This window comes from Strix uralensis, chromosome 6, assembly GCF_047716275.1.
Source record: "Strix uralensis isolate ZFMK-TIS-50842 chromosome 6, bStrUra1, whole genome shotgun sequence".
Taxonomy (NCBI): Eukaryota; Metazoa; Chordata; class Aves; order Strigiformes; family Strigidae; genus Strix; species Strix uralensis.
The window spans coordinates 39,431,552-39,453,952 of NC_133977.1; the positions used below are offsets into that span (position 1 = coordinate 39,431,552).

Below are 22,401 nucleotides of genomic sequence, written 5' to 3' on the forward strand. Positions count from 1 at the left end.
GAACCCAGCCTCATTCCCTGTGAGCACTGTATTTTCTGACATATATATTTCAGAGGCATGTTTTACTGATTAAGCACTGAACACTAACATAAAAATTTACTCCTTAATGATACACTGAGATATTCTTAAACTACCAGTCCATTCCAGTTCTGTCTTCAGCACTTTTGGAGACTAGCACAAACTTTGCAAATTTGAAATGTATGGACAGACGTCACGAGTTTTATTTCTGTCTTTTATATCATTCCTCCCCTTGTAGTGCCTTTACCTTGTTAGGTGTACACTTCATTTCACAATCAACAGATATGTTCATCGGCTACTGAGCTACAGGTTGACAGTTTGTCACATAATTATTATGATAGTCACTCTGAGGAGGGTTTTTTTGCCTTCAGCTAAATACTAGCTCTTTTTCTCCAGTTCAGTAATCAACTTTTTCTTTCTCTTCTTCCCCCCTTCTGCACCATCTCAGGATGCAGCCTTTTTAAAGCAAAGAGATAAAAGCATCACTGACAGCAGTATGCTGATGGCCGTGACAGGTTAGGCAGTATTTTTCCACAAACTCATCGGATCTGTTAAAAAAAAAAACAAACCAAACAAATTCTATTTTTTCATCATCCCTTTTAAAGGGACAGAAATGTAAGGATGCCCTCAGACAGGATGGCAGGATTGCTCCTGTGTGTGGGCTGCTTCCTTTCCCCCATAAGTTGGCAGATATTCCCATAGGGCAGAAAACTACTTGTAGGCACAAAATTCTGATTGAAAAAGGCCCTGGTAGCTAAGAAGTTTCTCCTTTTCTGTGTGTTCAAGCAGATTTCCACCCTTACATAGACTCAGTCAGATTCCTTCCCATTTTGCCATGAACCCTGTGAGCAGCATATTTAGCTAAAAGCAAAATTTAGTCATTAATTTGGTGAGGGTCAGGTAGCTCTGGGAAACAATTTGTGAGAGTATTTTAATCCTAGGATCTGTCACCATCTCTGGCAAATTTTCCCCTAACAACTTGCATAACAATTTTATTTTTTTTCCCCAGAGCTCTCAGAATCTAAAGGTCCCCCAAATCAATTGTTTATATTCATTTTGAGCATAAAACCACCTCCAGTTTCACCCTTTTCTGTGCCCCTAATTACTTCTGAAAGTAGTGTAGGGAATGTAGGCTGGGGTGTGGAGGGAGATGCTTGCCTGTGCATCCAGCATGGCCATGACTCCAGTTTCATCAGCCTCTCCCAGCCATGCTCAGATAAGGGGTTGTGTTCCTGAAGACAAAAGAGGAAATACCTGTTTTGTGATCAAAATCCATCCCTGCTCATCAGTCAGGTACCTGTGAAGGTTCCTAGGTTTGCCAGATAATTTTGGGAGCTCTCAGAAAGGCCAACCTCAACCACATGCTCCTCAAAGCACTGGCAAAAATGGTGCCACCACCTGCCTAAACAGTGTCCCAGGAGCAATGGCACTTGTCCCCAGAATAGGGAGAGCTGGCAGATGGGACTACTGGGTTTGGGTCTGCCCAGCAGGACTGTTTGCGTGTTTTACCTAAACAGTCACTAAAGAAAATAAGCAAATGCCAGCGAAGGTGCCTGGCTGCTGTCTCTGCTTCCTCTCCTAGTGCAGCCCATGGCCTGGGAGTGGGACGCTCCCTTGGACAGGTCAGGACAGGTATGCAGCTCACTGATGGGAGGACCAACTACCCATTTCCCATCCCTCCAGCAAGCACTTGAGCTCTGTTATAGTACCAGAGGCCCCACAGTGACAACAGCAATCGTTTAAAATTGAAAAATTTACTTTTGCTGGTAGTGATCTCTCAAAGACTACATACAGCCAGATACATTTCAGTAGGAGTTGAAGGTCTGGATTAAAAAAGTAGGTGGAAGCACTTTTCTGACCTGGACATCCTATCTCCTGAGACGTGTGGGAATACAGGGATGCTGCTCCAGTCAGTAATTTATGTTGTCCATCTGTGGGAACCTCCCTCCGCATAAGGAACCATTTAGGGATACCCACTTCTTCCCATTCACTGGGCAGGGAAGCCTGCATGCTGCTTGTAAGGTGCAGGTGCCTAAGCTGTGGGTGATTAACTCCATTAACTCCAGGACTGGATCTACCCTCCTAGCTACACCACTCATGTCAAAAGGCAGGCTGGGACTGCAAGGGTAAGAGTCACTCAGCCACACTCATGGCTTGCAGGTGAAGGGTTGTGCAGGGAATCGATCATGCCGGGTGAAAGAGTGTCTCACAATGGCTATCAAGGCCTCCGAGCTGTCATTGTCTGCTCTAATAAACGGTAATGGGCTGGGGTTAGAAAAGCCTCGAGGAGTCACTCTGCTGGGAGCTGGGGAGTGTGTGCAGGCGGGAGCTGTGGTTTACAGACTTTATGAAAAGAGCAAAGGATGAGCAGAGCTGAAGAACGGCATTTCTAGGGAAGCCAGAGGAAAAAAAAAAAAAATAGTTCTCATTAGCTCGAAGAAATGAGCTGGCTGTAGGTATTTGCAGAAAGGGGCAGGAACAAAGTCTCTGGAAAGACCTCCCAGAAGGGTTAGCAGGAAGGGGAAAGTAGGGAGAATCTGACTTTGAGTTAACTAATAAACTGGACCTTAAAGCTTTTGAACACAAATTGCTCCCTGTGATGGGCTGGTTGGTTGCAGAAGGGAGGGAGCCGGTGCAGCAGCGTGACCTGACACTGCGGGAAGTCCAGCTCTAGTCACTTTGCTACTCTCTATATATAAAGAAGGCAGCTCTTTCCAGTTGCCAAACGGCCAAAGAGTATGTGCAGGCTGACTGTAGGTCACTCATCTACTAAGGAAAAAAATTTTCCCAGAGTAGTAGCAAGGTGTCTTATCAACTGCAGAGTTTTGCTCATCATCTCTCTGACCCTTTCTGCTTTAAAATCTTTGTTTAAGTCTACCTAGAGTTCTGTTTCTGCAGGGATGCTCTCATTTTCTACCTGAAGTTGGAGAAAAATTGTAAACTCAGGTGTGACCTACAAATAGGCAGGTTTTCCTATTTCTGTCATTGATTTTTGTCAAGTCCAGTGGCTGCGATGGGATTAGTATTTAAGCAGGGGGAAATTTCACTCCTCTTCCCTTGTGAAGGAAAATTAGTTATTTTATACGTTGAGGCACTAATTTACAGTTTTTTTGTTTGGGGCATATTCTTCTGCTGTTACACAGTGCCACACAAAGCAGCCACTTCTAGTACACAACTCAGAAAGGCTGATTTTACTTAAACATTTTTATTTTACAATGCACATCATAGTTTATGTACGGTGACAATTGCTCCTCACCGTATGAACTTTTGGATTGCTGTGCTGAGCAAAATCTACACGGTTTTCTTCTAAACACCTTTCTTTCTTAGCATAACTCATTACTCACGGTGTGCTGCTATAATTTATAGATGGCTGTGCCTCGAGGAATGAAATGACCTCTGTCACTATCACATAAATAAGGCTTAGGAATGCCAGGATTTTCATATCAGATGGAGTAGGCTTCTTTCAGTGCTTATATAGCAATAGTGGCATGTTATAGATTTATTTAAGGCTGCAATAGTTTTGCGAACATTATGCTGCCAACATTACTGTCTGAAATAACAAAACTGGAGCCCAAAGATGGGGGAGAAAAACACACATGATGGCTATTAAAAAATAACTGGCTGTTTAGTCAATACAAGTTCAGAAATGTTGGCCGGTAAAACTCAACTCTTCTCTAAGGTTTGACTGTGTATTAAAATGTATCAATAGATATTCTATTATGTGACTAACCTATTACCTGGAGACTTTTTGACGGATAAAAAATGGCATAGCTATCAATCACCTAAAAGGTGATTAAAAAAAAAAAAAATCTTCTCACTTGGCTGTAGTTTTTTAATCAAGAAATTAACAGAGAAGATGCTGATTTCAGGCTATAAAAGCATTGAGACCAAATTCGGGCTATGTGCAGGTGGATGAAGAGTAAGTTGAAAAAAGGAAGCAGTTTTCAAAACCCTGCAAATTGTGCATCCTGAAGGACAAATTCTTCCCTGAATGCCACCCGTGTACCTTGGCAGTGCACAGCCGTGAGGATGCTGCCACTGAGCTGTGCACAGAGAAAAGGAAAGAGACCTGGAAAGCGCCAATGATTCATTGTCTTCTGTCTAATATGGCTTTTATCAGTGGGGACCTGGCCTCCCTTTGAAGCTGCCTGAGAAAAAAGCCTTCTGCCTGCATCCTTCATGGGCAGGTGGAAGTTACAAACTGCCTCTGTGCAGCAGAATTTGGTCCCCGGGGTTTGACTCTCCCTTTAGTGGCATCACCTTTCCTTTGCGGTAGCCCTACCAACACTTACTAAGTTGCTTCAGATTTACACCACTGGAGGTGAGAAGAGAGTCTGCCCCTTTGTGACTCTTATTAGACACCCCGACTGCAATGGCAAGCATGGTGAAATGCTTTTAAAAATCTTTATTATGTAAAACTGAATTCTCAGTTACAGCTGAGGCTTCATTGCTTGGTTTTCACCAGTGATGATTTATGGATAGTTATAATTAGTCAAATAGGCCGTGAAGACCTTTAAAAAAAATCTAGCAAGGAAGAGGACATTTTAGTCTCACTAAACCCACTGAATTAAACATGTAGTTTCAGCAGAGGACAAAGAAGGGCTTACTGAAAACTTAATATAATAAAAATGGTCTTATAAAGATTTGGTGATGCTACTAGTTAACAGAACTACATTTTCTCTGAATCCCTCAGGATTGTTAAAACTAGATTTCAAGTGATTGCACGTGAAATTATTTTGATGAAAATATCTCTTCATAACACAAACTTGTCTTAAAGTGGGGGAATTGCCTGCCTAATGCTACAATATAAGTGAGGGCAGCATCAGTCAGACTCTCAACTCAGGAGGCGTACTTACAAGGAGAAATGAGAAAAAACTATCTAGATTGTGCTACTGTTATAAATGACTCATACTTTCAAGAACTGGAAAAAGCTTATTCACATTTCTTAAATATCTTAAATATCTCAAAGAAGAGCTGCAAAATGCCAAGACTATTTCCAACCTACTTTTAACACAAGGCCATTATCCCTGTTTATTCTTTCAGTTTGTTGTAGCATCACTAATGGCTCTCTGCCTATAAAAGTTATGAACCTAATTTAACTTTAAAAGTCTTCTTTCTGTACCATGAAAGGCCATGAATTCATACACAAGTCAATTTTTTCTGCATCTTGTATTGGCTTCTGTTTTGTTGTTGTTGTTGAAACTAGATCTGTGTTGCTATGTAAGCCATCAAATATACTTCTTAAAGATTGTTTTGTAATGAACTCTATCTTTCAGTATGTTATTGAACGAAGAATTTGGAATCAGAGAGGCAGAACACTATGAAAAAGACCATAAAATAAACCTCCCCCTATTTTAGAATGTACCGTCCTTCTTTTCTGTGAAAAGATGTTATTGTGTCTCTGGTGCATGGGTATAAAAATTACTGAGTGCATATAGCTGAGCCTGCCTCTACTACAAATTCTCACTGCTGCAAGATACAAAAAATACTAGGCAAAAATTGGCTCAGGCACATGTACCTACTACTCAAACCAACTTCATGGCACTCAAGCTGTAATGTAAGAGCAAACATTCAAGTTGTCTTTAGAAAATAGTAAAATGGATAGCTTCTGTGAACTCACTGCAATTCAAAGAAATGTTACAAATCCTGAATCTGGTAAATGCTATTTAATAATCTGATTACAAAACAGCTTCAGTATTTTTTTCTGCAGTAGTTGTAAGTGTAATGAGTGAGGAGCAACATTAATAAAAATACAACAAAGATTTAAGAAAAAGATTTGGTCCCCCTGAGTGTTTGACCTATTTTGCTGAAGGCAGGCTGGCATTACCGTGTCTCCCAATCTGAGATTTACGCCGTCCATCTCTATGTAGGAAAAAGACTGCAGGGTGGTGTCACGCTGAATCTGCTCTTTCTTGCCAGGGGTGGACAGGCGCGACCAGACCACCGCGTACTGCAGCGGCGGCTTGGAGGAAGGGTGGCTGTAAGTGCACCTCAGGTGGACTCGATCTTGCACAAGCTCAGGAGTTATCACTGGTTGCAAAGCCAGGCTTGTGAGTTTGTCTGGAGGAAGGAAACAAAAGAAGGATGTAGCACAAAATGTTATTTTAATATTATAATGTTTACTCAACAAGATTTCAATATAACTAAACATGGGAGAAATGCTGCATTTTATATTCTTCTGATTTGATTATTAACTACTCAAGCAAGAATATTTATTCCATATGAAATGCAAAAATCGCTAATTGTGTACTGACTACCCATTGTTGTCATAATGTTTGACCTTTTTTTTTGTGGTTTTTTTTTTTTTTTTTCATTTTGCAGTAAGAAAAATGTTATTGAAATGAAGCATGCAGATTAATACAAATTAATTACTCTGGCAAAGGCCATCAGCTTTGCATTCCCTTGAAACACAGCCTTTTGATCCAAGTTTTGCAATAAGTACAGAAGAGATATAAGAAAACATTATGCTACAGAGATAAACTGACTCTCAGAGAGCACCCAGCCCATATTGTCACACTGTGAAGATCCTTTCCAAGCTGTTCTGGGACATACCAAGCCTGAATCTGCTCAATATAGTCTACCTCTGTCCAGAATAATGCAATTGCTCTAAAAATACAGCCTGCTTTGTATAGGTTTCAACAAATAATGAATTCTGAAACTTTTCTTCCTGTTAAATTCACCTAGAAAGTAGAAACAAAAAGATGTATAATACTCTAGGGTGATGTTCTTTCATCTTGAGAGTTCCGGACTCAAACGGAACATGAAGCTGGTTCAGGTGCTTTGAAAGGATAAATTAAGCAACTTTTTTGGAGGAGTGTAGAAAATATAATGGAAGCCCAAGAGAATAAGGTATGAGACTGTTATAGCAGAATGAGGAACCAATATGTTAACATCTGTCCAGGGCAAATAACAAGAGGTAAGAAAAAGAAACAAGTTACTTAAAATATGAATAAGGGCCTGTTGTTTATCTCCTTTTCTCTTTTGTTTCTAAGGGAAGTTGCCTCAAACTGTGGCTCACATCATGAATTTCTGCAGGAAATTATTCCAGAAGGACAAAGTTAGGTGATCAGCTCATGGGAGGTTGTGAGCAGAATTGCAAGCACGTACGCTGCTTTTCCCAGTCGTGTCCTTTCTGCCAAACTATGAAGCTTTAAATTCATTTTGTTTTGCAGCTCAGAAGTGCTGACCGGTGGTCCTGTTCCTGAGCCTTCAGCGGATTGGGCTGGGGGATTGACCCCAGTAAGAAGCCGTGACGATGCCAGCTGGACCCAGCTTTGGGGCTCCTGTGGTGCAATGTTCACAGCTGAATTTAAGACAGTGAGTTAACAATCCCCAGTAAAAAGCTTCAGCTTTGGGTCTTTTTCATCCAATATATGATATTGCAAAAACATCCTAAAGACAAGCAGTTAAAAACTCGGGAGAGCTGGACCTCACTGAAATGCCTAGGGAAAAGGTAAAAGCTTCAACAACAATGGTAAGAAAAAGGCAGAAAGTCGTTGGTTTGGGATAGATGGGAAGGGATAAACTTTCTTTTATGAAAAATGCAGGCAGATGTACATTACTAAACAAGTATGGATCAACAGAAAGGACAAAACTAAACACCAAAAAGGTATTGGTAAAAAATCCTTCAAACAGGGGTAGTGGAAACCTTATAGTTTTAAAAAAGCCAAGCTTAAACTGGGAAATTACTGTATTCAGTTAAAAAGTAATTTCTGAGAAAGAATCATGGAAATTAAAGAGCAGTTTCATTTATTTTAATGGATTTTTTTTTATTCAAATAGTGAATTAATCTCACTTTCTTTAAGCCTTTTGTCCTCCCTCTTCTTCATGTGGGAATGTTAAAATATTGATAAAGATAAGAAAATAGATGTCTCTCTCTTTAAAATTTATTTAATCTTGAATTTTGCCAGATTGAAAGGTGATAATTCTAGTTTCTCAGTGTGTCATGTCTGTCCAAAAATGCTGAAAGGAAAGCATAAAGGTAATTTTTTCTTTTTGAGAAAGAACTGTCTTTTCTGACTAAATCTATATGCACCTGAACATGCTCTTAAGTTCACAAGGTTTAACTGAGTGAGCAATTGCTTTCTGCTATTCCTTTGTTTCCTAGCTACCGAACAGAGGTTAGATCTCTTGTAGTAGGCTGAAAATTATTTCTGACGAGAGTAATTATATAAATGTCATGAAAAAGGTGTTATCAGTTTGGGTTTTTTTTCTTCCAGAGTTTCAGAATTATCTTTTTGGGCGGGATACTGGATTATTGAAGATAAGAACGGACCTTAGATACAGTATCCTGGATACAGTGCCTCAATAAAACCAAGATGCCTCTGCTCACTAGCTGTGCAACTTCAAGCCAAAGTGGAGCCAAAGACAGTAGGAAAGGTCACATGTGAACTGTAACCAAGCAAAGAACACTCCAGTAATACACACCAGATTACATTTTGCACTGGTAATAATAGCTATTCTTCAGGAACACCTTGGATTGCCACTGATTTATTTTCTACACAGTCTGCATCTTACTGGGAGCGATGCTTGACTTGCAAGGTCACCGAGGTGTGCATTGCAATACCAGGACCTTTGAACACACAGCCAGAGAGGTATATGCAATCTTATTGATAAATACTTTACTGATCCTCACCTTCCGCACAGTAGCCCATGCATCCTTGAGTAGGCTGCAGGAGATACACGAAGAATTCACCGCAGTTCCTGACGGCGATGGGTATCCGAAACAAGCAGCAGTCCTTAGTGCCCCCAAAGAAGACCTGCCAGGTAGCACAGGCTGTGAGCCGCTTACTCTCACCAGGAACAGGCAGGGATTCAGACTTCAGTGACAGCCACACCGGAGCTTGTGTCCCGCATTTATTCATCTGAGGACGCACACAAAAGAAGCCATTTGCAGCAAATGCGGTAAGGCTCCGTGGAGAATCACTAAAACCCAAGAATTTGAGTGTGGTGAACTTGGAGGGTCAGTGAAAAAGCTGGGTAGGCAGGGATGAAAATGTCTTGCTCAGTTTAGAGAGGTGACTTTACACAGATAAAATTCTCAAAGAACACAATAACTGGATTCCAAAGTATTATCCTCTAGTTTTGGGTGGTTTGTAGGAAAAAGATGAAAGCATTTGAACAGACTAGATCCCTTCTCTGGAAAGTACACTTTGGGCCACATCAGCTGGCCATTCCCACCCATGCTGCATCCGTGGCAGAAGAAAGGAAAAGCTGACATAGCACAAGGGGCAAGAAGTATTTACGACCATCCCAAAGCAGGACACTGCTATGCTCGGAGCATCACACACCAGTACCTTCTTCCAAAACAGCTACAGCTTCAGCTGCTGTGGTCCTGACAGCTTCTGCCCTACCCCTCCAGCACATACTGGACACATCCTTGGGGTCTGAGTCTCTCCCTCAGTGTTGAAGTGAAACACATGCAGGATATACAAAACACATGTGCAGGATATACATGATTTGATCAAATTTTCTGGGATTTTTGACCTTCAGGCTTCTAGCTATTGAGAGATTCCCTGAATAGCCTGAACACAGGAAATCCAAAAGCAGAAGGGGTTGGTCCTAAATGGTTTAAACGATGGCATTTTGAGTCAGGGCTGGGAGAGGCTGTACCAGCTTTACCTTTCCCAACTTACAGATGGATGTTCAGGCATCTCAGATCTGAATTGCCCTCTGCACCTGCCAGGCTCTTTCCACTAACAGCACATGATTATCCAAAGATATTTAAGTACCTCAGTGAGGAGATTAGGTATAATTGGAGCCTAATAAAATATACACATTCAGTTACAATGGCAACTTGTCATTCTGCACAGTTACCTATCATTTGCCAATATGAAAAGCATACAGATATTTGAGCTAAAGTTTGAAAATTATTACCAAATACTGACAATAATTTACTCTCAGATATCAGTCATATTCTGCGGAGCGTGACTGCTGCCATTGCTTTGCATTTCTTCAGCCAGTGATAGTGAAATATCTCTAATAGTCTGACTCGGGGGACATGGTTCCTCCTGGTGTGAACGTTTGGCTATATATCACATTGAAAAAAAAAAAACCCACACCATTTTTTCCCATTGGCCCAGGTTTTCTGCTTCACTTTTTAAGATCAAAAGTTGTTTGTGACAGCAGGAGAAGCAGTGAAAGTCAAAGGATAAATTTTTAAAGTCACGCACCAGTGCCCTCCTGTAGTTTGAATTTTACCTGGGAGCTATACAAGCCAGAAAGCGGGAATGGGGGTGCAGGTGCTGCACACCCAGAAAAAGAAAGGTGTTTGAAGAAAATAAAGCGTATGGCATGACACAGTCTGATTTCCATTTGGAGCTAGATATTGTCAGGCTTCTGAACACAATGATTCCAGAGAGAGACCATTAAAATTGTCCAAAGTCATTTTTCCCCCCAGAAATGCAGTAGTGGCCAAGCAGAGGGGCTGGCCCTGCCCTCCCATTTGGGTGTCCGTGTCCAGAAGATGCTGGAGCTCACCCAGCGCGGCAGGTCCCTGGGGAGGAACAGCGTGCAGGCATTGCACGAGCAAAGAAGAAGAGGGGATCAGCATGAAAATGCTTTTACATGGAATTTTAGATGAATCCCTTCCTTCTTTCCCGTATTTAAAAGCCATGTTGTATGTAACTTTTTAAAAGATTTGTTCTGTTTACTTATTTACAGCTTTAATTGACACTGGTGCTTTCTGTTCTGGGAAAAATGCAGATGTCAAGAATTTGTTGTATCCTGGTGAACTTCTGACCTAGAGAGTGAGATCTGATGTGGAGTAACATGTTCCCAAAGCATGTTTATGAGCATACGCTTGTAATGACAGAAGAGTGGAGCAAGCATCATGCAGAGAAGTACTCTACGTAAAGAAGGATAGGCGCAGAGAGCAGCATGGCAACTGCTCAGCAGTCTCTGCTTCATACTCATCTTCTTGATGAGATACTTGCACGTTGAATTTGCTCTTACTCCAAGTAAATGTTGACTTCAGTGCCTCTGCATGTGTGAGTAAAGATTGCTGGACTGAATCATCATTTTCCAAACTGCATTAAAATGTAGGTATTTCATAGAATCATAGAAGTGACCTCAAGGATCATGTGGTCCAACCTTTCTCAGCAAAAGCATGGTCTAGGCAAGATGGCCCAGCACCTTGTCCAGCTGAATCTTAACAGTGTCCAATGTTGGGGAATCCACCACTTCCCTGGGGAGATTATTTCAGTGACTGATTGTTCTCTTTGTGAAAAATTTCCCTTGTGTCCAATTTGTGAGTGTTCATTGCAGGTGTTTTGAACCCCACAAGTCAGAAAGAATTAGGGGGAGCAGGGGCAGAGCAGAAGAGAATGAGCGCTGGAGCTCAGTGGGTGTGTGCAAGCTCACAGAAAGCCTTAAAGGAAAATGGTAAGGAGACACAGCGCAGCCTACCCATCCCTCCTGGGGCACTCCCCTGCTCCCACTGACCTCGCATCTGGTAGCAGCATTCCCTGCCCAAGGAGGAGAAGGAGGGATTCCAGCAATGCTCATGCTGTGGGAAGCACTCCCAGTGCTGCTAACACCTGCTGCAAAGGGCTGTTGCCACCATTTACTGACATTTGGTCACTGAAAAGTGACCTTCATTGCGTTGAGGTGACTCAATGTCTGGCACATATCTGTGTCTCGAGGAACGTTTGCACCCATGGCCAAACACACTGAAAAAATGCTCTAACGATTTTCTACAGAAGACCTTTTGCTGCTCAGAGTGAGCTGTTGCATCCATTTGCTTTTGCCTTTACTGGTGTAACTGGCCCCAACACATCAGCGCTGCTCCATTGGGAGTGCAGCCGCTGGGCTGCCTCTGGCCAGGCATCTATGGTGCCTCAGTTTCCCTGGCTGCTGCCTGACCTTGGGCAAATCACTTACTCTTTGTCTACCTCACTTCCTTATCTCTAAACCAGAGGTAGAGGTGGCTGAGACGGTAATGGTACTTCCCTGCCTTGCAGCAGTGCTGAAAAGATAAATTCATTAATGAGACACCCATCTATCTGCTGTGCTGTGGGCCATGTAGATAAATAGACAGATGCAAGTGGATTCTGGCTGTGAAAGATGACAAAATGCATTCCATACGTAGAAGTGGCTCTGTATCCCCTGTTAACACAGAGAGGAAAAAAATAAAACGCTGAAATAAGAGGACAGTAATTTTCTCCCTCTTTGTATTTATCCTTGTCACAAGACTGTGAGCCATTTCAGTGCTCGAGAAAGTATGGATTAGCATCGCTGACGTCAGCCACCAGCGTTGTGTGCAAGCTTTCTGATAACCCCCTGCTGTCATCTGCAGCACCCCAGATTTGTTCTGGCAAATCTTGCACTGAAACCATTCGAGCAAAACAGTTTATTATGTAATGTGCTCAAATTACAAGCAATAATGAACCCTTTGATTTTGCATCCAGGAAAAGTCAGACTGTGAGAAAGCAAGTTATTGTAACAAACTATGATACAGTATTACAGGCTGGCCAAAGAAGAATTTTGGTATAAATCAAGTATTTCTGTTTTTCTGGCAGCTTTATAACATACATGCATTTATTTTCTGCTTTGAGCTACATGCTGTCCATCTGAGTCAGGCAAGTTGCCCCACACTAGCCAAAAGATTTGCTGCATGAAGCCTCTGTGAATTAGAAAACAGACCTGGGAAGGCAAGGGCAAATGTATATTCATGTATTCAGCCAGCGGTAGAGATAAGAACAGAAAAAAAGAAAGAAAAAAATATTTAGGGAAAAAAAGTCTAGGAGAAGAGACTTCAAAGAGCCAAAATTTTCAAGTCCCAGCTGTGGCATAATTAGCATGAAATTTTGTAGCAGTCATTTGGGAGAGTAACCAGAAAATTGAATACAGAGGTAGTAAATGATTGGCATTTAAGATATAGCATTTACCTGCAATAACTACAGTCATTGCTGCTCTAAGAATAGCATAAAGCTGTGGGAATCTCACAGCATAATTCAGCAGCATTTCCAAAATGAAGAAGAGGAATTATACAGCTGCCTCCACACAAGAGCAAACTCTGCAAGTGTCTCGTAGGCAGGAGCTCGTCTGCTGGGAAGCCAGTGGTGAGGATCTCCAGGTGATCTACATAACGTAGACTGCATGGCAGCACTATTGCTGTGGCATGCAAAATGTCAACCTCACTCGAAATGGAAGCTACGCAGTGGGAAGAAAATTAAGTTACATTACCAGAGACACTGGAAAACACGTGTGTGCCCACAGTCTGTCCATTTATTTCTGAGTACACTGGTAGGTCTAATGAGAAATAGTCTCATCATCTACAGATCCTGTCTCCCTTATATGTCTTTAAGCAGTGTCCTTGCTGGCGAGCTGCTGTGGATGTCTGATTAACACTCCATAGAAGAGATCACAAGTCTTTGTTCCCGTTGACATGCTTACTTGGACTTGCAACTGGTCAATGTAATGGTAAGTTAATGAAGTAAACTATATTGTTGTAAACCCTAAATTTAGGTCATTCAGTGCATCTGTATCAGGTATTCTGTGACACAGCTTGCAAAAAGGAGAACTTATCCAACATAAAAAGGAGTTTTTAGGCTGTTGCCAGGCTTCTTTAGTGCTCAGTATCCTTCATACTTTATCCCATTATAATTAAGTGGTGTTTTTAATCTTCAAAGCATTTTATAAACCTTACCTAATTAATATTTGCAACACCTCTATGTGGCAGGTAAGCATTCATTAAGTATTTTTGATTCATAATTAGGCACCAGCAAATCTTTTAAATAATTCAGTTCAGAAAACCTAAAGGAAAAAAAAAAAATTAAATTTCTTCCCCCTTTGCCAAAACGATGGGACAAACCATTATTTTTTAATCCAATGATGTCTCCTTCTATTTCATTGGCGTTTGGAGAATCAACTAGTTTGATTGATTGAACACTCTAAGGTTCTTTATAATTGCACAAAGAAATCAAGCTTGATTGTTCTTGTCACTTGGGTATTGCACTGAAATTATGCTGTTAAAAATAAGTAGCACCATATGTGAGAAATGCATTGTTTTAGTTAGATGGAGATGGAAGGCTTTTTGGTATACTGTCGGTTGGCAGTTAAAGCATTGTGATTTTGCATCTGTTCTCTACTCAAAACTTTACTTTGTCTTAGCTTTTTGAATTTCTTTGTTGTAAGTTAAAGTAAATAAGATTTTGTATTTCAATCTGGGGCCAAACTCCACAGAAATCAGTTTATATCAGGAATATCTGTAGTAGCAATTTAGCTGGTGCCTGTCTCGTGTTTCTTTAAAGTACGTGCTTCTGAACAATAGAGGCGGTAATTGTAATTTCTACAGAAGGCTTTTTGTATGCCTGAAAAACAAATAAGAAAAACAAAACCTCTTCATACCTACCATTATGATCTTGGAGTATTCACGTATACATGTGAGAAAGAGAATTACGGATGAAAACAGGAAATAACACCTTGAAAGTGTCACTTGCTTTTAATTTCACAATACAATTGCAAATCAAAGTAGGATTGTATTCAGAGAAAAATAAAAATCAAAATAAAATAAAAAATTAATATTATTCAGTTGAGCTATTGCATTTTGATTGTGAGTATAAAATGTTCTACAACAGGTTAAATAGAGAAGAAAATTAAACTGAGCATTGGAAAACGTAACTCTTCACCAGGGACTACAATATTAAGCATCATAGGCAGGTTAGATTTGACATGCTTTAACATGACCTTGTTTTATACACCAAAGATTAGAATTTAAAGCCTATGTTTGAGCCTAGCATATATAGATAAAAATAAATTTATATTGTTAAAAATGCAACTGTTGAGAAAACACCAGCCCTGACTACATAACATGTCATTCTTATGCCACATTTACAGTACACAAATTTAGAGCATATACAAATTTGGAGATGGTTTTATTCATTTAGAGAATTAAATTTCTGTAGGAGGAGATTGGCAGTAATCTTGGTATACAGTCACAGGCAGGTTATTATTGGGCATTTCCAAACAGTGTTATATCTGTCCCTAACCTGTAGACATCCTTGCTGCAGGATTGTGGATGCTAAAAAATTACAGTGATGGGGCTGGCTTATGGGAGAGAAATCCCTTTAAAGGCCCATACAACCCATGTCTGATGAACCAGGAGTTGCTGGAGATGGGTGATGTGCACAGGCTGAAACTATTGCCCTGCTCCTGCCCTTCCCTCCAGACAACTTCATTCAGCTGCCAGCAAGGACGAGTGCCTGGGGCTGATGGACCTCTGCAGCAGTGCAGGAGGTCACCTGGAGGCTTGGGCCATGCATGCCAATAGGGCTGCAGAAAATAAAGTGAATCCAAGGGAGGGGTTGCCTTAAAACTGGGAGGAAAGCAAGAGTGAAGCAGGGGCTGCTCTGAGAGGTTGAACTGACTGGAGCTGAGGGGATGAGGTGCTGTGCACGTATATACCTCTGTGTATCTGTGTAAATATGTGTGTATGCACCTGGTATGTGCCTATCAGTCCAGGTAGGATGTATATTTTTGTATCCATACATATGTAAATGCTGAACCATACATCTGGGCTATCTGTATTGATGGGTATTGTGGGAAGTGCTGGCTGATGAGGTACTCTGACATTTCAGAAGATCTGGAGACCAGTGTCTCACCTCAGCAGTGGGTGTGCAGTGATTTTTGTGGTCAGTACAGCAATCTCTGTTTTAATCTCTCTGCTTAAGGAATATGGTACCATGAATCCTCTGTTTCAGAGGACAAGTGATAGTGACAGTTGTTCTAGTAGTGATTCTGGTTTTAATCCCTTTCTTTTTAGCTTATCATTTGCTGTTTGCAATTGACTACTCAAAGCTGGAAATATTAGCATTGCTTTGAGAAGTAATGAAGCCGACTTGTGCATGTGGTATCAAGAGTATTATTGCTGGCTCCAGAACCAATTACTATTTGCATAATCAAATTCTTAATTGCCATTTTTCCTTAAGGTTGCAGAGCATAATCTATGCTTTTTCACCCCCATGTAAACGAGGAGAAGTGCATTTCCAGCCGTATTTCTGTCTTCATTGTGAGACGTGAGGCAGGGTTGCCAGGCCTGCCTGTCGTTAGCATGGCGTTTGGATTTGCGTTATGGTTAGCAGCATGCACTGCTCTTCTGTAATCCACAGATTGATCTTTTATCTGACTGTAGAGCAATCCTCAAAAACATTAGCAGGTTGTGTTCTCTCACATTTCTTTTTAGTATTCATTCCTTTCATGGGGCTTGCCCATATGTATGTGTGTACAGATGTATGTGTATACCCTATATTATTTTAATTCAGAACCCCGAATTTCTGTAAGTGATGTATTTTTTTTCCTACATTGACTGTTAAATAGTTCTCTGTATTTTTAATAGATTTTCTGTTGAGCTTTAATTTTTATGTCACTTTTGTTCTTTCTCTGAAGGTCATTTTACTATGGGGTCTGGCCATGTCTGTGCATTGTTTCTTACTCCTTAGTACAGTGCCTTAATTTTAGTAAAAGCTTCTCTATGCTTTCTTCCTTTAGTGTTTTTGCCTTTCACAGTGAACTTGGCAGCTCTTGAAGAACAAACTGCTGTTTGTGATCTGTAGGCAGCAGCCTCAATACCTGGGGTTACAAAATTTGCAAGTTTGTGTTGCTTTTCTACTAGGATTTAGTTTTGGATGGGGAAGCAGCAGTGGCCAAGAATGCACACCCAGGATTCGGTAATTGCTGTGCCTCCTTCAGGAGCACACGGGGAGAGGTGAGGAAGAAATAGAGGGAGGAAGGTCAGGATCATTCGTTACCCCCCAGAGAAATTCAACAGGCAAAGCCTAAATTGGAAAGCTGTTTCAATCACAAGCATTTTGCCACTGGAGGAATAAGTTTATGGACAGCAGTTGGATTCAAGGGATGGGGATTTCAGGAATACAATTCATATTTGCACTCTCTTTGACATAAAAGCTTTTGGGTTTTTCTTCTGTCTTTTTTTCCCTTTGTTTTTCACTTGTTTGCTAAATTAGTGGATGAGAAGCAGCTTCTTAAGAGCTGTTGCTTTTCATTATAAAGGTTGCTGTGCCTCTTAGCTGTGACATGGTTGTAGACTAAAGCTCTCATAACTTCTGTATGTGACTTCATTCTGCTCTCTGCTGCACATAATACTTTCTATGGTTATGAAACTATATGCAGGCAGGGCCACATTTTTATTGTGGAGCTTTTTTTGTGGCAAGATTCCAAACCCAGGCTTTGAGAGTGTGTCTGAGGGAGTCTGCTACCCCTGCTCAGGCACCGCAGTCATTTCTGGGAGCTTACCTCCCTCCTGCCCACCCAGCATGTGCCCTTTGTCTTGCCACAATTCTGTCCCAAGCTGTGCAGGAGTTCTAAATCTCTGTTGTGGTTTAAATCCCTTCTGAGCTCAATTGGGTGACAAGAATCCTTGACTACTATTACTTTGAATTAAGAAGTTAATCTTATCCATCAATAAGCAGCTAATTGTATCTGGCCAGTATCAACAGGATATCACCAGGCATATAATCTACAATGTGCTGGAGTAATGTACTTTTTCATTCTCCAGCTGTATTGTTGGGCCTTATTTAGTCTCTTTTCTCTTCTATCTGTTCAGGATTTTGTCTTTGACTTGTTTAATTAAAATTAGCTCACTCCAGCCAGACTGGAATGTCCAATAATAACTGCTTATGAAGGAGTGGAAGCTGTGCAGTTATTAATTTAAATTATTTTGTTTCAGAGGTTTTGCTCAAATTAAATGGAAAACCAAATTAAACAATGATTTAATTAAGTGGAAGAGATAGAACGTAGAGGCAGATTTAGCAGGTGAAGATCTAAAAGAAGTGTATTCTTCCAGTTGTGACATCTAACAGATGTAATCCTTCATCAGCATGGTGAAGCAGAGATTTACTGTCATTCAGAGAATAATGAAGAAACCAACGGCAAGAATTATGTTACAAGATAAGAAACTGAACTAATGAATATAACTCTACAAACCTGAATAAAAAACTCCAGAGAAGAGATTAAAAGAAACAAAGCATGTATTGTCAAAAAGAAATCTCATACAGTCGAGCATTACTACATACTTGAAATTGCTGAAATACAGTGAAAAAATAAGTAATTTTATAGAATATATATATGCTTATAGAGCAATAAACTTCATAGTAAAAATAAACTTCATAGTGCATCGGGATATCCAAGGATGACCTGCCATGAAATGAATATTTCAATAATAATCATGCCAATTTGTTCACGTTAATTAGATTTATGGTTTGTGTATGCAGAGAGTTAAAATCCCACAGAAATAACAATTATCTCTTAACATTTCATTTGACGTTTGATTATTAAGATATACTTCTATTGTGACAAGTTCACAGGTCCATTTTGAATGGATATGAAGCGTTGTTTGCTAATTTTGAGAAGGTTCTCCAGCTAGGGTAGCATCACCTAATATTAAACTTCCTGGCACTCTAGGTTGAATATTTCATCTTTAAAGTAATTTATGGTAATTAATTTATTATTTTCTAAATAGTTTTGTTTAACAGTGTGTTTGAAATTGTTCTAACTTCCTGCAGCTGGGCTATTTGAGATGGCAATGACTTTAGTTAGGGTCTGAAGTTGCTCTGGCAGCAATGACTGCAAGTTAAATACTATTGTCATACATATTAAACACACATAAAGCCAGATAATTATTGTTTTGTCTTTTTTAGAGACTAGTCATATGTGGTGGAGCTTTTTTGCTCTAGAAAGCCATTAGCATACTTATGAAACTAATTAATACAAGAAATAGTAATAGCAGAAAACCCATCAAATTTAGCTTTTCCTTCTGTATCATGGAAGAATATCTTTTAATATTATTTTTTCTGATTTTTCCCCTCTAATTTCATAATAAGGACATATTCCTAATTCACAATAAATTATATGGGGAAAGAGTCAGGTTCCAGAATCCATTCTTAAAGCAATAGAATTGCTTGAAAAAAGTATAACTTATAATGACATAGGTGGATTACTAAGTATCTCTCTTTAGAGTTGGAAACCAGCTTGTTTTGTATGAATAACGTCTAGTCCGTAGGGATCCTGGTCTCTGACTACTGGCCTTGGATATGGCAGTACTACTGTTACTGTATATTGCTTATTGTTTATAGTCATTGGTGGTTCATTATTATTATTGGAAAAGTGTTTTTCCCATTACCATTCACCTATCCCCATTGTAGTCTACTGGCTATGAGAGTACAGAGGTGGCTGGAAAGGAAAACTGCATCAAAGGATTTATTCAAGGTCACCAGGGTTAGTGCTTAAGTTTTACTGACTTCGACACATTTTGTTGGCATTTCTGCGGGCCTGTTGTCAATCATGAAACGGTACCATGCTGGTGGCAAGGAGTGGTCACAAACCAGGTCCTGAACTGCCGTTTGCTGCAGCTCCAGAGAGTCGAACCTGGTGCTGCGATAGGGATTGCGGAGGATGTGGTGTCCCTCTGGTGAGCACTCGGGAGCTGGAAAGGGTGAAAAAGGACAATGATTAAAGAAGTTAATTCAATTGGATACTGTTAATAACCCCTTAAGCGGGGTACATCCTCTTATGTTCAGATTCAGTTTAGTTTTGTGCTAATTTTCAAGGCAAACGCTGGGAAAAGATCAAATTTGGAATTAAATATATAAAATTGGAAGCTTGGTAACATAAAGATTTTAGTTATCTAGATTTTCATCATATCTGAATCAGGACCAGACACCTTAACCCTTTAATGTGATCTCAGTCTAGTTTTAGGGATTAACATTTGAATTGCTCCTCCTCAGAAAACAAGTAATGTTTTGAGGTTCCAAAGCATCGTGATCTTGAAAATATGGGTTTTTTTAAATTTAGTTTACTATATGCATGAGAATTTTCCTCACAATAGAAATTGATGTTCAAGTGTAAAGTGCACTTCACATACTTTTAAATACATAGTTAGAATAATGAAAAGAAGAAATGCGAAAAAGAATTGGTGAAAAAACAACAGTACAGGGTTTTTAGAAATAAACTGAAGTTAGGCTTGCAAATATTCAAGCCACAGGTCAGACTTGCCTGAGGCATGTACCCATAAAGCCAAATACACCAGAGCTCCTGTGCATGCATCGCAGAGTTTGAATTAAAACTGCTGTCCCTCAACGTATGTTTGCTTACACGCCTGCCCTGTCTATTTTCATACATCTCTTGATTTTTTTTAAAGAATATTCAGTATTTTCTTATCACCTAATAAAAAGAAGCCTTGCAGTGTTTCTTTTAAAGTGGTTTATTTTCAAAAAGCTGATCATGTAGAAAAAAGGGCCTTTTCTTGGTTATCTTAGCTATTTCTCTCTGAGGCAAAGTCCATTTTCGCTGCGTTGGCACTGCAGAGCGGGTCACGGGAGGAGACCAAGGTGGAGTTGCTCTGCTCTATGCATCGGCAACAGAAGGCTCAGCTAATTTCTTGCTGCAGTAATCTTTAATTGCTAATGATGATGTAAGAGGCAGAGAGCACATCACAGGAATTGCACAACCTGACTTCAGGATTGAGCCTGGCAGTTTAGCAAAATCACCCCTTTGCACTGTAAATAGGTGACACCATTGACCCCTCCCCATAATATAATTTTTCAAATGTCACTTCTCAGATTATAATTCTGCTTTAATATTACGCCAGTGGAACTCTGAAACAGATTTATCATTTTTATTTTATTGACAAGATACTCAAAAGGTCAAAGTCAATCCATTTATGGTACTATTTTTAAAGATTATTTTTATTGTGCCAAAGGCAAAGCAATGGTATACAAGACAAATGGGGACAAAATGTAGTGTAACAGAGCCTTTATTGCAATTTTCAGGGAAATAAACTGTCAAAGTGATAGTGCAATTCCAATGCAAAATTCAGCTGAATTAATATAATTGCCTTTTTAAATAAAATGGAGTGCTCTAAGCTTTTATTTTCTGCAAGTAAGAGCCATTTTAGAGAGGGAACACTTGGAAATACTGCACCTCTAATTAAATCTGGGATCAGATTCCCTCTCTCAGATGTCCTTTCTGGGGATCTGGGCCCAGCAGTGGGGACCACACGGAGACTGTCCTTTTCCAATTCCCAACCCAAGGGAATAAGTGACATTTCAGCAGACCAACTATTTTACACAAATGAAAAGTTTACCCTATATTTAAAAACCATTAAAAAATACAGACTGTCGCTGACTCCTTCAATATCACCCAGTCCTTCAGGTGTGTTAATGGGAACAGGACTTTGGCTCGTGGTGCCTTTTGCTTGGCTTAAGTACCTACTTTTTGAACAAAAGAGTCTAAATTAAAGAGCTCTTTGCACAGTATTGCCACAGGGATTGGGCGAGTTCACCATAATATAATTAATTGCATTCACTTTCTCAATAATAATAATATCAAATACTCCCTTTAAATGTAATTAATAACCTTCTGCTCAATATGTATTAGTTATAATCCAAATTCACACAACATGTTGTGGTCTTATCAATGATTAACTACTCTGTCTAAACAATGCAAATATATTAGACACCAAGACATGGCTAATTATTTTTCATCCTTCACATAGTTTTGTTTGTAGTAGTTTAGAAAATGTTGTTTCACATATTAACATTAGAGTCATTGAACGCTGCAGATGGGACTTGCAAAGGGCAGGAAGGGACTTGGGGGAGGCATGCAAGGTCAGTAAGGAGAGGGGTGTTCACCCCTTTAATTTAACAGCATTTGGGACAAAAGCCGTGTGTTCAATCCCTAAAGAGCATATATGTGAAAGCCTGGCTCAAGCAGCCACCACCTCTAAAGGTGTATTTTATTCTGTATTAAATGTCAGAGTATGTTTATATACCTGTGACTGGGTTTAGTTACGCTTGCAGGCTGCCATCGAGGAGGCAGCAAGGCAAATTGAGCTGCTGTCAGCTCCCCTGGAGCCAGATTGACGGATTTTGTTCTCACCCTGATGCAGATCAGACCAAACCACACCAGAGTCGATGGCGGTGCGCCGGCACAGAGCAGGAGGGAGCATGAGAAAAAGCTTGCCCAGGCTTTGCAGCAAGCCGTGAGCAAAACAATGCCTCAATTACCAAGTTTCCCTTTTAAAATGGTGCTTATTATGGCCTTATGACAGAATCATTGTAAACTTTAACATGTAAATTGCAGGCCATGGTACAAGTTAATTACTAGTACCTTTCCTGCAGAAATAAATAAATAAAGGCATCACTGTAATCAGACTATATTATGAAAATGTTATTTAAAAAAAAACCCTAGAAGACACAGCTGAGCCCTGTTGGTTGTTCACCTGAGGGATGCCCGCCTGTACCTTATGGTGACTGCAGCTACACTCTAATCAGATGAAGCCTTCCTCTTCATTTTTAATTCATGACAAAGTCAGATGCAGATGTCAAGCTTGTGTACAGTGATGAAGGGCTCAATATCACAATTGTC

General features: G+C 40.1%; 1 protein-coding gene across 1 annotated transcript in view; it reads right to left on the reverse strand.

Moving 5' to 3' along the window:
* The window catches only part of LOC141945495 (von Willebrand factor D and EGF domain-containing protein-like), a 188,259-nt gene that overhangs the window by 128,420 nt on the left and 37,438 nt on the right, over positions 1-22,401 (reverse strand). Inside the window, exons 2-4 of the mRNA XM_074873778.1 lie at positions 19,275-19,459; positions 8,654-8,882; positions 5,846-6,078 (exon numbers count right to left, since the gene is read on the reverse strand). Of these exons, the coding sequence (XP_074729879.1) occupies positions 5,846-6,078; positions 8,654-8,882; positions 19,275-19,459 (647 nt within the window). The remainder of the gene's footprint in view (positions 1-5,845; positions 6,079-8,653; positions 8,883-19,274; positions 19,460-22,401) is intronic.